Below are 17,590 nucleotides of genomic sequence, written 5' to 3'. Positions count from 1 at the left end.
ATCATGTTTTTGTACATGAAACTGCAAGAAACCTTCCCGCAGCTCAGATAATTAATTTACACAAAGCACATTATTCACAGCGTCTCACCACGCCTCTCGCTCTCCCCTCCCTCCTCTCTCACAGATCCCTCAGGTGAGCTACGCCTCCACGGCTCCGGAGCTGAGCGATAACACCCGCTACGACTTCTTCTCCCGGGTGGTGCCACCCGACACCTACCAGGCCCAGGCCATGGTGGACATCGTCAAAGCCATGCGCTGGAACTATGTCTCCACTGTAGCGTCTGAGGGAAACTATGGAGAAAGTGGCGTTGATGCGTTCATTCAAAAGTCTCGAGAGGACGGTGAGTCTTTCTCCAAACACTCCTACAAGCACCCCAGAGTTTATTTAGACTGAGGGGAATCTCATTTTATGAACCACTGAAAGCGTTTCTCTGTGATTGGACAAGTAATTCAGACTCTCAAATATGTATTTTTTTTAAATAACACCCACTAAGTAAACTTACTCAGTAAACAAATCTATTCATTTAGAGACTGAGCGGTCCACTTCATTATGCTCAGTGCCACGTTTGATTCAACATGAGAGTTGTTATCTAGACAGCAGCGTGGTTTGTTTGTTGCTAAAGGATCCTGAGCTCATTTGTTGGAATGTAAACCTCCACTTACGTTTGATGAACTTAATATGTAAGCTGCAGCAGGTTGTGGAAACTAGCCAGTAAACTGAAAGACACTGCTGCCTATGCTGCATTAGTTCGATTACTTGGAAGACAGTCATACCACCATAACAATGGCACATAACTGAATATACATAAAATACTAACATGTACAGGCTATGCGCCTGGTCAGTCAAACATTTAGAGCAGCGCAATTTTGAGCAGAATTCAACTAATTTGAATGGATTCACTGAAATCAGAAGCTTCACATGTGAAAGACTGAGCCAAGCAACGGCACACTGTCTGATCAGTGCTGACCTTTGTCAGGACAATAACACTGTTCAAACAGGAGTCCAGTCCTGAAGCCCTGCATGCCAGGAGCTCGTCCTGAGGTAGACAGCTTCTGCTGCTAAGGCACCATGAAGACAGCTTGACAGACGTTTGACGCTGGCACTTCTTGGTGCGACCGAGACTCAAGGGTCTCATTAATTTTGATATGCTAACAGAATTTTAAAACTTTACGACTATTATCAAATGAATCAAGGCACACAAAATAAGATCATTTTACATAAAAAGTCAGTGAACACATTTGTAATAATGAATTATTTTTCCTATTCTTATGTTTTTCTACCTACACATTCTTTGTGTTGTTGTTATTATTATTGTAGGTCTAAATATAATTTTCACTCGACCACACTACCAGGTGAGCTACCTGGGCACACCAATCACATGCATATTTAACAGAGATCATACTGTTTTAAACACATGGGATCTAAAAAAAATATGGAGATAGCATTAGTTTTGAGAATATTATACTCATTTTCAGGTTCATACTTTCAATTTGGGCGCCTACTAGACAATGTTTCATGCTTTACTGTGCAACAGCACACATTATGTTTCTCATACCATCCGTTGCTGCAGCACCTTTATTCACTGTGAATGTGAAACGCTCCCTTTTATTGCCTGCCTCTTTAAAGCACCCCCTCCCAAAATCCCAGTTTGCTCTGATTGGTCAGCTCTCAGAGGCCTGAGCTGGCACCTCCCACGGTGCTTTTGGAAGCACGGCCGTTCTGGGGGCATGGCCGAGGATGGTGACTGTATAGCTGTGACATCTCAACCTCACAGAAGTCCCGACGGCTCGTTTAAAGGCACAGATTCTGAATATGATCTGTGAAAGTAGGGTTAGGGTTACTACTTTCACAGGATCTATACAGCACCTTAGAAAAGATATATAATATGGGACCTTTAACCGTTTGACAGGGTTCCGGAGAGGTGTTAAATGTTTACCACAACTTTATTCTTTAGAAAACAGAGACTGTTGGTTGCTGAAACCTAAATACTGAAATCTGACTTTTCACTACACTCCAACCTCTCACTCCAGGGAGTTCTTGCCTCTGCAACACAAGTGCAAACAATAGATGCAATTGAAGGGAGCTGAATTTGATTTTCAGATATCGACATACAGTGACAGTGTGAAAGTGAGGCTGAGGCGCTAGCCTGGAGCAACATAAGGAGCTGGCATTGTACAGTGTTGGGAATACAGTCATTCTGGCACAGGAAGCTGCAGGCACACGCTCAGTCTGACCCCTGACCCTTTCTGAAGCAGGATGTAATCACGACCGACATGTCCAGTACTCTCTGTGCCACAGCGTCCCTTTCTTTCTTGCCAGCTCTAAGCTGCTGCCCATCACCATTCGTCCTGGAGAAGCGCAGCAGATTACTCCTGCAGAGCCCTCCAGTCTGCCCTGCTCGGCTGCCTACTCGCCTAACAGTCCACGCAAAGGGGATTCAAAACCCCAACATGACAATTCCAGTATGATTTGAGCTTTTTTAGTTTTTTTTTTCTGAAAACATTCTTTCTTCATTTTTTCCCCCTAATTTTAACGATACTGGTGTTTAATGCTAATTAAGGCTTAACCCTGCATATGAATTTAAAGAGTTTGGTATGAGCTTCAGTTCTTTAGAATTCCCAAACTCCCATAAAAAGAGCAGACATGAAGAGGAGAAAAGCTCTGGGTATTCGATGGTAGCAATGGCCTCTACAGTCATGTAGAGGTTGAAATCCTTTAAATGGGTGGGTGGAAAGTGGTTCTCAAATGAATTCCCTAAAATCTGCTGTTTAACTTTTTTAAAAGTCTGACATGTTTAGCTGAGTGTGATTTTTAATGGTTTAATGTTTGCTTCATGGGAATAGCTTACAGTTTCATACATATCTGTGAGAGCTGTAACAACTGGTGGCTGTAATGCTCCAGAAAAAGACCGCAATGTTACAAAACATCAAAATAAGCCTTTTATTAGCTACGAAAGATGTTCAAAAATATACTTGGGATGGTTGAAAGTATACAATTAATTCTGGTGATTAACAAAACCCGTTTTTATCGACAATGAAAGCTCACCGCAGTCTGCAGTCAGTTCACACCTGCTGCACATGGATGTCTCTGGATCTGCTGCCATCTGATGCTCAAAATGTCACACTGAGCCAGGTGAAGAATCCCTAAAGGCGCCTCCAGTTCACTTCCATCCACACTCAGCACAGCCTTCATTAAATCAAGCCCTGAAAGAGTCATGAATGCTTAAAGCCCTGCATACTTCTCCTTATTCCACCTGCTGTCTCCAGCTACAGAGATCTGATCCTTTCTAAGGGATTTCATTCAGGATGCCATTTCACAGTTCAGCGTGCTTCCTGAGGTCACGCATGAATTAGAAATTAGAAAGACTAAAGAGGCATCAAGACAAAGATAAACTACAAGGACAGGAGGCTTCCAGTTTGAATGTCTCAACGCAGAAGGTCAAACACATGTCTTTAAGGACATCTGATGTGCTTTCTCAAAGCCGTGTACTACTGTATTTGTTCAGGAAACGAGGGGCAAAACAGAGGAAAGCCTTTAATGTTCTGGACAAACTCTCTGAAATTCCACTGTCACTTAACTGCCTCACAATAAAAGACAGCATGTCAGCCAAAACCTGTCAACCACGCAGGCAAAATCATTGTTTAGAGACAAACACTGCACTCTTTTCACTGCCTTTCAATTGTAAACAGGAATTCAGACAAGTATCTGTCAAGTCAGCTCGTCTCCAGCTTCTTTAAGTCAGACAACTATGAGCGATTTAAAAAAAAAAAAAACATTTACAATGCTTTTTCCTGCATGCTGAAGTATTGTTTGATTCCCACGTGCTCTCCTCCAATTCAGGCTTTGATTGATTATACGAGGGAGACACAGAGGACAAGCAGGCAGCTCTGTCAAAATCAAAGCCACAGGTATTTGGCTGCTAAATGGGTTCTGCAGTTGTCTGCTCACATAATAAAACAGCCAGATCAGAACTGGCCAAATGTTCTATCTCATTAACCAGCCAAAGGCCATACTGAGCAGCAGCCTCACCCACCTGATGTCTCTGTGGCCCCATTTTCACTGTGCAGCTTTGTGTGGATGGAAGCTGATTTTTAGCTTTGAATGGCAGATTTGGGTATGCTGAAGAGTGATAAAAACAATGAAGGTTCCCCGGCTTTATTGAATGAATCACACGTTAAAAAAAAAAAAAAAATCACAATTTTTGGTTTTGACTAGGTAACCAACTGGGGGACTGACGTGGTTCGCCACGTCTTAGGCACATCTGTAATTTGAGAACTCTCCTCATTATTCCAAATCTCTCTAAGTGTCATGCTTCGAATCATGAGGCATCACTTCCCTGTTGATGTGAGTTTTCACAATCTGGTCATTTTCCATTATGCTAGCGAGACATCCTCTTTTCAATGACAGCTTAGGGCGGTAAGCACGACACAGCTTGGCTAACTTCCACTTTCCACACGATGAATGCTGCAAAGAGACAGATGTCTTAAATCACGGCTGATAACCAACGCTATGTGGGCTTGCTGAAATGGGAAAACATGTTTTAAATAATGTTGGTGGGCTGCACAGCACGACCTTCGTTAGACAGCAGCTCAACGTCGAAGTTGACAGCACAGTGTCAGCCCTCCGTTCTCACTGCTTAGAGGCTTTTTCCACAAATGTGATCAAAACAGTTTTATCCTCGTTGGAAAAAATATGCACAATAATCGGAGGATCAGTATAATTTCCTTACAGAAAAAGCGCTTTATCTCTGAGACTGTGCTTTATATGTTCTTGAGGACACTGTTCCTACGTCCCCAGGCTCAGTGTTAGGGCTCAGAGATTGACCCAAACACAATAACACAGGGCATCACAGGGCCCTGGGAACAAAGATACCTCCCAGATTAGTGTTGACCCACAGACCGTATGCCTGTGAGGTCCTGGCGTCAGCACACTGCAGCTGGTGTTTCTGTGGTAACATCAGTTATGTTTCCAGCACAGTCCACAGCCAGTCTCGAGCTCGTAAATGGACATGATGATATGTTTAATTTGGTCTCTTCTTCACAGCGCCCTGCAGTTTAATGTTTCTGTTTAATGCTAGCTGGAGGAGAAACATAAAAACGTATAATGTGACAAAGAAAGACAGAATAATCAAAATATCAAAATCAGTCCAGCCATTCAAAAATCCATTTCGTTTTACTGTATGTTCATTTGTTTCCTGGCAAAAGGGAATAGAGTGAAATCATGAATATTTGACATTCAGCAGAGTACAGACTCCTACTCATAGACCGATTCATTTTAATTTTATATAAATAAACATGTTGGGAAAGTATGTTCTTGTGTGGAGGAGTGGCTTTGAGGATGGGGGTGGTGGTGCAGGTGTTGCAGTGTAGTGAAAGATGTCCGATGACACAAAGAACTGCTGCAAATTAGTCGAACATCATTGTGCTCACTGGGCTTTCAAGTGGAAATAGGATTAAACTGGAAAGTCACACAGTATTTGACCAGACTGGCTGGACCTGAGTATCAGTACTGTGGAGCGGAAACAGTTTGACACTGGGGCAGAGGAGGCTGCAAATAACCTTTAGCGTTTCAGCGAGAGCAAGCGTGAGCTCAAGCTGAGAAGAGCGAGACCGACAATTAAGAAAATTGAAGGGGACTGGCATGTTTCTGCTTAGAGGAGCTCGTGTTCGGTACATGGAGTTTTGAACAGTCAAAATGAGTTAAAAGATTTCTTAAAATGACAGCGTTTTGAAAATCAGGAGTGACAGTTTTGCTCCCTCTAAATGCACCATACGTGTAGTTATCAGTAAAAACGTGTAAGCATGAATGCTCAGACTCAAAATGAAGACAATGTGTTCCTGACAGAGTTCCGATAATCCACATAGTGTTTTTGACAAAAGCTCCTCTGCAGCGTTCATTTTAGGAGTGATTTCACATCCATCAGCAGCCAGACTTCCTTAACCACGGCTCTTAAATCCAACTCTTAACAGCTTCTTTTACAAATCTGTTCTTCAGCGGTGACAAATCAGAGGATAACAACGCAGTGATGCATTAGCACCAACATATGTCATTCAGAAGTTAAATCATCATCTCCATTTTTTTTTTTTTCCAGCTAAGCTGAATTTCTCTCTGAACGCTGCATTCGACTTTCTTGAATTTCACTGACCTCAACATTTGTCTTGGATAAGAAATTATCTTCTTCTCTCCGAATAAAAAAGCATGACTCCTGTGGATATTTTGTCAGCGGGAGGTGTAGTGTTTGGTACTATTCTAAACACATGGGAGGTGTGCAATCTGCTCAGAGGAGATGATAGCTTAATTTTTACTTTGTGTGTTGCCATCTTCATCCGCCTCCCAAAGGGGCGGGAGTTTTGGCGAGCTACTGCTCGTTAAATCTCTTACAGGAGTGTTGGGAAATGTATGGATTTGTTCTGTCTCTGAGGCAACGTATCAGTTGACCTCATACTAAACTTAGGGTCACAGATGAATTCAACCATAAAGTGATATAGTGATACACTGTAAAATAAGTAGCCTCTTCGCTTAAGTTGTATTTTTTTTTTTGACTGAGTAGGTTTTATTGCACCGAAGAGTGTACAGCCTTGCTAGTGGTTTTGTGAGGCTCTAATGCTCATTGTCAATAAAAACTGTTAGACAGATAAACCAAATTATTAGAGGCAGGGGATCCTGAAAGTTCACAGAGTGCATGATAATCTCAGCTATTTCACTCTAAACTACAAAAGCCAACTTCACGGTGGCACCAGAAGAAATTTAAGGGGCTCACAAAAATCATTAGGGTTCATCCTCTGGGGACCATGAACAGCTGTACCAAATGTCAAGACACTTCACTAAAATTCAAACTATCAGCCTCATGGTGGCGCTAGAGAGACATCAGCGTATCACCAAAGTTAGGAGGCTATATTCTGTGATGTCCATGAATTCATGACAGTGTATCCACTCGTTCCTTGATATTTCAGTTTGGACAAAAAGGGTCGACCAACAAACAAACCAACCAACCGTCACTCGACAAGTCACAGTCCCGGGGACGCACCACTGGGGATGCTGAAGAGTCACAGCAGCGTCTGACTAGGCTGCTTGTCTTCCTGTAACCACGGTGAATGCACACTGCATGAATGAGCATTATTTCAAAAGTGTGCAAAGTTCTTTTTAATAACATGTCAGGCAAAAAATACCTCACACAATACCTACGCTTCACACAGTATACAAAAGGAGGCCATGCAGGAAAGAGTGTAGTCACACCAAAACACAGCAGATTCTCAAAGCACAAAGGATATAGTCAGAGGAGGAGGAGGAGGAGGAGGAGGAGGAGGAGGAGGAGGAGGACAGTCGCTGGAAGAGGACACAGCAGATCCAGTAAGATTTCTCAGCAGCGAAGATGCATAAGAGAGAAGAGACTCATAAATGTTTAATGCCAGACCATGCGAGCTTCACACACAGACCCGGCTTGCATTGCTCCTCAAAGTGTGTCAGCCCCTGAATTTGGGCACACTGAACAGTGTCAGCGTCAGGACGGTCTTTCAATTGGGACAGACATCAGCTCATCTGGAGCGGCTGGACTGGCTCTGAAACGGTCCACCTTGGAGACGCTTTTAAAAAGCTGCATTTTCGTTTGGGCCATTCCTATTGTACAACAACATCTATCAGACCTCCCCTTGAGGTTTAAGGCTGGAGGGTCGTTATGGAGGATGATTATGAGAAAAGAGGGATAAAACAGTTTTTCAGTATGATGTCTTGCCGTTGCCACCCTTGAAATGCAAGACTGTCCTTGATGCACAAGTCTTTGCTCCCTCAGTAGATTTCTCTCTGTTTATTCTCGTCACTGAAAGGCTACTATGCCTCCAGTGTCCTTATTAAAGAGTCTACAGTCGTCTGCAGTAATGGAAGCTGGCACTCCATGTCACTGTATTCTCACCTTGTTTAAAGTAGTGTGATGTTTTTTTTTCCAGTGGATGTGCACACCTTCCTCGTGTATCCTGGAATATAATCAAATTTAGTGGGTTTTACAGAGTCTGGTAGTGAGACTGTTTAAAATGAAAGCATTGGGAGAATTTGTCTCAGAGATATAAACTGAAACCTCTGCGGAAACAGCTTTCAGTTTGGTTTCTTGCAGTTATTTCTTCAAATCTGCATACTGACACTTAAATATCGCCATCTAAGAACAGTTAGACGGATCATTTCAAATCGTAATTAATCAGATTTTTTCTCTTCAATGACAGTTGAAGCAGAGGAGGAGGAAGAGGAGGGCAAAGATAACGCACAGCAGCACAGGGATGACAGGGAGATTATGCAAATGTTAGAAATGAGGGTTGCGTGCTGCACCCTTTGTCATGAGGGAAATGTCAAGAGGAATGATTTGAATACTCATTAACTTGAAACGCCTCATGAAAAATGTGGTGAAGGAGAGTTTTCAGTGATATTTTTAAATGTTTTGTGTGGACAATACAAAACGGACATTACTTATGTAAACGCAGCCCATGAGATGATTCTGTAGCTATAATTAAGATATGACAATGCTGATAAAGCACCATAGGCTCTATAATTAATTCATTTCAGGCCTTATTCTGCCGCCATGAACAGAATTACCAGAACACCTCTACAATTCGATAAATTAGGTGTTAGCATTATGCAAATTTGTTTGTACAGTATTTCCTGCCTGATGTACTTTGTTGTTCCACTTATACTTTCTTCGAGAGAGAGGATGGGGAGAAAAAGAGGAAGGAAAGAAGAGAGGGAGGAAGGAAGGAAGGCAAAGGTTCATGTCCCCTTGGCTCAACATGTCAGACGCAGGAAACCCCTGTCAGGGCTCAGACAGCTGCTCCTCCTGCTTCAGACCTCATTGAGTCCTGATGGATGCTGTGTGGGGCTTTTGAGGGTTAAAAGAGATGTTAGGTGAATTTACCTTGTGCAGCCACCTGTGTCTTTGGTACTGCTCACCTGCTGACATTATTCATGCGGCTGCACGGCCATCCAGCAGCAAGACGCCAGACAGAGCGGTGCGCTATGTGGGACAGTTGCTGTGTATTTGCTATGAGCTGCAGAGAAGTTCATATTTCAACAGCTATATATTATTGATAAAGCAAAGGAAGCATTTTTTTTCAGACCACTAACACAGTTCATATTTAATGGCTTTAACAAATAAAAAAACAAGTAAAGACTAAACTTTTGATTCCTCTTTTTAGACCTCCACTTCAGTTGCTTTGTTACTCTCTGCCCATTTATTACCCTTCAATTTTCCATTGTTCATAGCCTTGTTTGATTAGCAGTTTGCTGCATTTCACAAATGTTTTTATATCTTCCAAACTGTCACTGCTACATTTCCAAACGTTGCTTTATGATCCTTTCAACCACCTGGAACTTGGTTCCTCACACAGTCTGAAAATCAATGAAGGGTTTTAGCTGCAGGTGTGCAGAGGGGAGAGCGATTGTCAAGACTCCTCCACAGATCTCTATTTGCATAATGTGCTTTATCTCATCATGTCACAGAGACAACACTGCATGACAGAATATCCCAAACTTTCCACTCAAATTTGTGGGTCTGGTTTATCAACTTTCTCAGTTATTCTATTGAATCCAGTGTTTGCATGAAATATTGGCCTGACATTTGAGCAGTTTAAATCAGTGACATGTGATTAGGAAAAGGTTAGGCAATCTTCAAAATGTGATAATAAGATATTTCCTGCTGTGGTTAAACAATGAAGGTGCAATCCTGGAAATATTTAACCTTGTCCACTTCGAGGCCAGAAGCTGTAAGACCAGCATTTTGGCACAATAACAATCTAACAAATAGGAGTATTCATCTGAGGATTATTCTGCACTGTATCTTGGAGAAGTTGTGCGCCCAGCAAGGCTGCTCTGGCCTCTGCAGGAGACTGTCCTGGGGCCTGCCAGAGGCAATATTAAAGGTGAAGACACTTTATCACAAAATGGATGAACCTTCAGGTTGCTGGATTGTGCTGTAGCTTAGGGGCCATCTGTGAACCTTGCTGCAGACTGATGATGCAGCACGTTTTGGAAAGAAGCAAGAACGGGCAGAATGTCTGCTGCTTGAAACAATTACATGAAAAACTTCTGAGAATAATATTTAGTTATTTGTAATGTGTAGGTGGATCAATCCAAACACGTGTCTTCTTCCAGTTATGTCACTTTGCATTGGTGGTTTCAGTTTGAGCTCTCTTGCACAAGCACCTAGAAATGTCCTTGTTCCTCTATTGAACACAACAAAGTATCCAGACTGCTTTTTAGACTTTAAAAATATCTCCACACCTAATGCAATCATTTGCAAACCGACAAGGGCTTTACAAAGTGCTCCTGAGCTCATGTAGTGTCATCCTTCATGCAATCATGTGTTCACAAAGTGGTGAACCTCGCTTGTGAACGGCTGAGCCTTTCCAGGATGCCCCTTTCATACCCAACCATGATACTATCACCTGTTACCAATGAACCTGTTGTCAAAACGGATTAGCAAATATTCACATTCTGTTTTTATCTATGGGACAGGGACAAAACATTTTGCCACTTACAGCGATTCACACCAAAATGACAAAAGCCATGCGCTGCCACACACACACACACACACACACACACACACACACACACACACACACACACACACACACACACACACACACACACAACAAACTGAAGTAGTAAACATATTCACAATAACACAAAAACACCACTGACCATTTATTCTGCTCCAGCCCTTTATCTGTGACCACACAGAACTTGCTGCTGGCCATATCAGCAGGTTACAATGAAGAATACCAGCGACGACAAGAAGCCATTTATCACACCCGAAGCATTGATAAAGAAACCATTATGATGTGCCAGGGGATGAAAAAACAGGTTTAAAATTCAGGGTGTCAACCATGATTCCACTCATCTGCTGTCAAAAATATATGCTAGCTACTGAAGGTAACACATTGAGCCTGACACTCTACCATCAAATGTAGTTGCAGGGAAGATTTCAGCAGCTCTTTGACAACACAGGAGTGTGCACCTCAAGGCCTGCTACAGCTAGCTCTTCACCAGCACCCACGCTTGATTAGACAGCAGCATTAATGTTTGCTGCGCCTCACGAGAGGAAGCAGCATACTTTAAACTCCTCGCTAAGGTTTAACAACATTTTCATCTTAAGAGCTTTGCTCTGTGGATTCTCCTCAGTAAGAGGAAAGTCCCATGGTTGTCAGGTGAGTCATTTTACCACAGCGCAGAAAAGCTCATTTCACAGTGCTTAGAGGCCTGTCTTTGATTTATAAATCATTTGCACTGAGAAGGAAAATGTCATTCAGTCATTTTGAAATCTAATTTATAGTTGCCCCAGAACCTGTTGTCATGTACCTTTTTTTATTCGGGATCTGGGAACTGAATAGACAGCATGCTCTCCAGCAAAACTGCTCGAACAGTCGACAATGACGTGCAGTTACCATTCTCTCCTCAAGAATATAAAACGCATTATCAAATTTTCTGTGTCCGCGTGTATCCTCAGGTCAGGCTGCTGCAATTGTACAAAAAAAAAATTGCCATTACCACAGTTCAGAACTTTACAGCTGCTGAAAAATGGGACAGTGTTGGGATTTCTGGAGTTCCTGCCGACGCAGACAAATCATTTGTGCTTACACCGCTGAGTTGAAATAATAGTTTCTAATGTGATGTCATGGTAGTCAATAAAAAGTGCTGCTGCTGGTCGCAGCAACAATGTCTCAAAGTTTAGTTTTGAAGACACAGTTGTGCTGTTTTTTTTTATGTAGCTGTGTATTCAACCCATGGTCTGATTCTGATTGAAGTTATTGTGAGAGTTACATATGTAGGGCTGATATTCAATGTTTTAGCTGAGTTGTAACATTTTTGAAACGTTACATGTGCAAAACTAGTAAAAATGTCCTTTTTTTTTAATCCCACTGGCAGAATATTATGTGTTGTACATTCAGACTGTGGCAAGGGAATCGACTTTGCTCAAGGACTTGCATTTGTTCATTTATATATATACATATACATATATATATACATATACATACAAAACACACACACACACACACACACACACATATATATATATATATATGTTTTGTATATATAATTCATACAAAACACAGTATGCAGGTTCACCACTTTTTTTAAACCTCAATAAAAATGATAATGTGTTTTCAGTAAAAAAAAAAGAAAGAAAAAAAACGCACTGCATATTTACAGCAGCACACATCAAAGTGAAGGAACAGTGTGGGATGCGTAATATGTACAAAATAACATGCTCTGTCACTGCTGCCCTCTTGCCCTTCATGAGCTTCCCCTACGCAGCGGGGATAAATAGAGTGTGGGTCCATTTCCCTCTGGGTCTTACGGCGTGCAGATATTAGAGAGCAGAGTTGCTGACAGATGTAATATCAGGACTGGTTGCCATCTGGCTTAAGAAAACAGCCATGCCAACAAATACTTTCAGTTGATCCATCAACTTTAAGGCCGGAGTGTAACGACACTGCTACCCTGTTGGGTTCTCATACACTGTATACTCTCACAGATTATTAACTGGGTCATCAATACAAGCTCGAGTAGATAATTTTTTGTTTCAGAGACGAAAGATTAGACCCATGCAGTTCATAATGCTCTATTTATCAACGAGTCCAGAATACAGCACCTGTTGGGGCTCGATAGCTGCTTCATTGCTCCCTTTATTTACGTTTATTACAGTAAAGGCGAGCAGTCAGTCACAAATTAATTGCCTCAGCTCTTGATGCAGTGGATTTTTCCAAACACCAATAGTTTTACCACTGACATATTCTAATTTTAAATATTGTGGGTTTAACTTTTCTTGCACCGTGCTTGCTGAGTGACATAACAGTCACAGAAGTTCACATGGGAAGTAATGACCTCATTAACGCTGTTATTGTAGGTGGGATAGATAACAGTCAATTAGCTGTAGCAGTTAAACTGTAGCAGTTAAAACACTGAACATCAAAACCTGCCCTATAAATCCTTAATGGTTCAGTAATGTCCTTCAAATGACTGAGGGGGCTACCCAGAAGCCTCCAGTAAAGACAACACAGGATCACCAGGCAATAAAAGTTGAACCTGTCTCAACTAATGCTGGATTGTAGAGCATGAACACCTAAAACTGCTCAAACTTTCTCATTTTAAACAACCCTTTTGAGTTTGTGATGTATGCTTGAATGCACCGTGAAGTCCTGTCAGTGCCTTTGTGTTTCGATGTGGATTTCAGACTTGATGAGGGTCACCTGAGTGCTCTATGAAGTCCCTGTCCCTGTGTCAGACTCCCACTGCAGACAGACAGCAGCACCCCCGTGAATAACGGTGATGACGAAATGTTAGATGGTTGACCCACCAGTGTGGTGGTTAATTTCAGTTTTTTGTGATGTGTTTATCGTGCATGTTCACAATGATGATGAAAGTACAACTTAGAGGTCAGCAACAAACTTGGATCATTTTTCATTGTCTGTGTGGTGAATGAATGAGCACAAACCAACGCCACCCCTTGAAACTGTTTAATGCACAGCTGTTTTTGTCGAAAACCCAGAAGGTCAGTGAATGTTTCATCTGTACTGGGTTAGAGCAGATCCAGTTTGCGAACGATAGTGGTGCCTGAAGTCCATTATTGATAAAGCACTGTTCATTTATCAACAACATATTTTAAACTGGAGGTTAGGGGGCATTTCAAAGACAATAATGCAATGACCATGAGAAGGAAAGAGTTTGTGTAACATGAAGAAAACAGGAGGTAGATTAAGATGAAAAGTCATATGATTTTTAATGAACCCGGAGATTTAAATTATTTCAAAACACATTTTTGCTTTTAAATAGAAATGGCAGAATACTTATTTTTCACCATATTCTGTAGGAAGATGCATCACAGTAATCAGTCTCCTTTAATCCAATCTAATTTCACACATCAGCATGTCGATGTCTTCCTTATTAACATCAGAGCTTCTCCCCACGACTACATTTGGAACCCATTATGAAAGACGACACAGCAAGCTAGTAAATTGCTTCCTATCATTTTGTTTCATCTTATGCTTCTTTGATACCCAAATACTCAGCAGCACCACTTTCTTTCAATAACAGAGCAAAGACGTGTAACCGAGGTAGTGCACAGACAGTTTTTTTCTAATAACTGGAAAAAAACTATGAAGGCTTGGATGTTCTCCACACTGATTACTGGCTTCCCTGTATGTTCACTGAGAGGTGAATATTAACACTTAACATCAGCTGATAATAACATATAATGTGCATAAGTAGTTCGTTATTCTTAAAAAATATACTGAACGGAGACACTCTGCAGACTGGATAATTTGTTCTGTAACATTGTCATACATGGTTATTATATTCAGACTAATTATATATGTTGTATTTCGATGAAGCGTTGGTGCAGTACGCTCGACATACCAACTCAGCAAAGTCCACTTTTATGTTGACAACAACTATATAGTTATGCATCATACCTTCATCATGAGTAACAATTATGCATGCACACAAAGGAGAATGCTCTTGTCATGCTAGTAGATTTGACTGCTGCCTCTGACACCATCAATCCTGCCTTTTTACATATGTTGCATAACAGTGTTGGCATTTCTGCTGCAGCTTTGAAATGATTTAATTCCTGTTTGACTAATAGCTATTTTAATGTCCGCATCAACAATCACGTGTCCTACTCAGCTGCCCTGCTGTGTGGCGTCCCTCAGGGGTCAGTTCTTGGACCAATCTTTTTCTCGTGATGCATGCTTCCTCTGGGTCACTTGTTTGGCCACTTTCAGGAGGTCAAATCACTGTTACGCCAATGGTACACAGATCTGTTTCTCCAATCCAATAACCTCAATCAACTGTCCTTCCTCCATGATTGCTTAGCTACCACCAAAGAATGGATGTCTCTTAATTTCCTCCACCTAAATCCTGACAAAACAGAAATTCTTTTAATTGCTCGTGATAACTTTCATTTACTTCCGCATTGATTGTTAATTGATCATTCTGCCCACACGTGTCTCAGTCAAGCTGCTCTAGTTTACAGTTAGTTCAGAATGCAGCACCCAGACTATTAACAAGAACGAGTCAATCGTTGGAAGATTACCCCTGTAAAATTCAGAATAAAGTACAAGACTGTTGATTACGTATAAGGCTCTGAATGACCCTGCCCCCAGTTACATTTCTCCTTGTCCCTTGTTCCACTTTTCAACCACTCCGATCCTCTAATCTCTGCCTTTTATCCATCCCCCCGCTCCAACAGCAAAACAAAAGGTGATTGTGCCTTTGCTGTTTTAGCCCCAACCCTGCAGAATCCTCTTCCCCGATCAGATTTGCTGAATCTTTGGTCTGCTTCAAGCGGTTTCTAAAAACACATTTTTAGAGGCAAGCCTTTTTATGGATCTCCATGAGCTTTGTTTTTGTTGTCTGGTCTGTCTCTGACTGTGCTGTGTTTTATTTTGCATTGTATTTTTACCTTATCTATTCATTCATTTTATCTTTCAGCGTGTGTGTGAAGCACTTTGCAACTGTGTGCTACAGAAATAAAGCTTTATTTACTAACTACAATGTTAAATGCATAGAGAATTTGGAGCTAATTATGAATAGCATAATGCCATCTCTGAATTGATTTTGAGAACTGATTTGCTTTGAACTACATTATATTACTATTATTTTCATTACACCTTCATTTTAAAAACTTTTCTCTTTTTTTGTCGACTTTTGGCAAAACTTTATTTAATCTACAGACATCCTGATCAGTCTCTAATAGAGAGAAAGTGACTTCTATGAAGTTGTTTTAGCTGACAATTTTTAAACCAACTCGAGTGATGTGCATAATACTTACCGAGTAAATAGACCTCAAACTATTTTTAGCCATACCAGTGATGTGGTTCTCCATATCATAAGATTCCTCTTGTATTATCCTTCCTGTTTGTTTGTGTATGAGGAGGCAGAACTGAACACCACCACAATGTTCACCCTCAAAATGAACCACAGAAGATTCAAAACACAAATTCATTTCATTACACAATATAAGTCTTTCTATTCACCTGGCCTCTCAGCATATATCTCTTCTGCTCCAGATATTGGTTTATATTAGCAGAGCAGATGCAGATAGAGAGCATGCGTTTGCATGCTGCTCTGTGATATTTGAGAGGAGGGTCTTGACTCTCGCCAGCCTCATGTTAAACCACAGTTCAACCTCATTTTCCTTGCAGTACATAATGGTGAACCTTGAGCTCATCACATGATCCCGCCTAAAGCTGGTGTCGGACATGAATCTGTACACTCAGCAAGTCCCTGATATAAGTTGTCCAGGCTGTGCAGAAAATGCACTCAGACACATCCACGTGTTGAAATTAATCCCTCATGCAGATGCGCTGTTACACACATATACTGTAGAATACATGCACGATTAATACACAGTTCTTATGGGAAGATGTCTTTGATCAAACGTTGCAGATAAGTGTTATGTATGTGGAAAATGACACAGATGCTTAGCTTAATAAAGACAAATTACAATGATTCAAAAGGGGAATTGGGGTCATTCATCTTCTGTCCTCTGAGACTCATTCATGTGGGTCAAATAAATCATAATTACTCCTAAATTTTGATGCAAGTACATTATGCCTCTCACAAACGACATGTTTGTTCGTTTGTGTGGTTCTCCCCATGTTGTGTACGGGCGGGCGCATGTAAGTAACTGTCAGAATACTGCAGAAAAGGCTGACATTTGTTGGTTTGGGGTATCTTTGTGGTTGGGCAGTCTATAATAATTCTAATGGGATATTATACAGTAATTGATCCCCCAGGGAGAAATTCATTTCTTCTCATCCCCTTGCTCTGCACACTGAGGTGAGAGCTCAGTGTCAGCGACAGAATAGCACCTCAGGGACTGAGGGGGATTTCGTGTCTTGCTCCAGGACACTGGAACCACACTAGCAGGGTGGTTTGCCGGAACGGGGGGATGAACCTGGGCCCTTTCTGTTCAGGGTCAGTTTCCCTAATGATTTCAGCCCACTCTCCCTCCCTCCACTTTTTCACTCCCACTCACTTGCAGCTGCATTTCTGATAAGAGAGGAAAAACACAATCTGTAGATAATGTGCTGATTTTAAAACAGAGCACACTTCTTGCAGTTCATTTAAGGTAACATTCAGCAGGTATGGTCATGATTTTACCTGTGCGGTTGTTTTTCTTGGCTAAAATCAATTCCATCCATGCATCCATTTTCTCTCCCTCTCGGGGGCCTGAGCATGTCCCAGCATGCACTGGATTAAAGGCAGAGAAAAACTGGACATGTTGCCAGTGTATCGCAGGCCTCTGATCAGCTGATTTGCATAAATCATTTGGTATACAGTTTATTAAATCAGAGGGGATATTATATAGATTGTACCTTGTTTTGGTTCCCGACATTTTTCATTACTTTAATCTCATCTGAGAGTATTTATATTATGTGAGCCACTGTGATCAAACCACTGAGGCGCAGCGCCGTTGTTCTGTACATAAGACTACTGGTCTGCAGCCAGAGAATATATACTGGACCATCAATGGATCGATGGAACAACACTGCTGTTCAAAGCAGATGGGAATTCAAAGCTCTGTGCAGCTCAAACAGGCTTTCC

The 17,590-nt window shown here is 41.5% G+C and overlaps 1 protein-coding gene across 2 annotated transcripts in view; it reads left to right on the top strand.

Annotated features, from left to right (window-relative positions):
• The window catches only part of LOC139335557 (metabotropic glutamate receptor 4-like), a 180,229-nt gene that overhangs the window by 119,304 nt on the left and 43,335 nt on the right, over positions 1–17,590 (top strand). For both annotated transcript variants that reach the window (XM_070969208.1, XM_070969207.1), the window contains one exon: positions 125–341. In XM_070969208.1, the coding sequence (XP_070825309.1) occupies positions 125–341 (217 nt within the window). The remainder of the gene's footprint in view (positions 1–124; positions 342–17,590) is intronic.

The sequence above is a fragment of the Chaetodon trifascialis genome, chromosome 8, assembly GCF_039877785.1.
Source record: "Chaetodon trifascialis isolate fChaTrf1 chromosome 8, fChaTrf1.hap1, whole genome shotgun sequence".
NCBI lineage: Eukaryota > Metazoa > Chordata > Actinopteri > Chaetodontiformes > Chaetodontidae > Chaetodon > Chaetodon trifascialis.
This window is presented reverse-complemented; position numbering and strand designations above follow the sequence as displayed.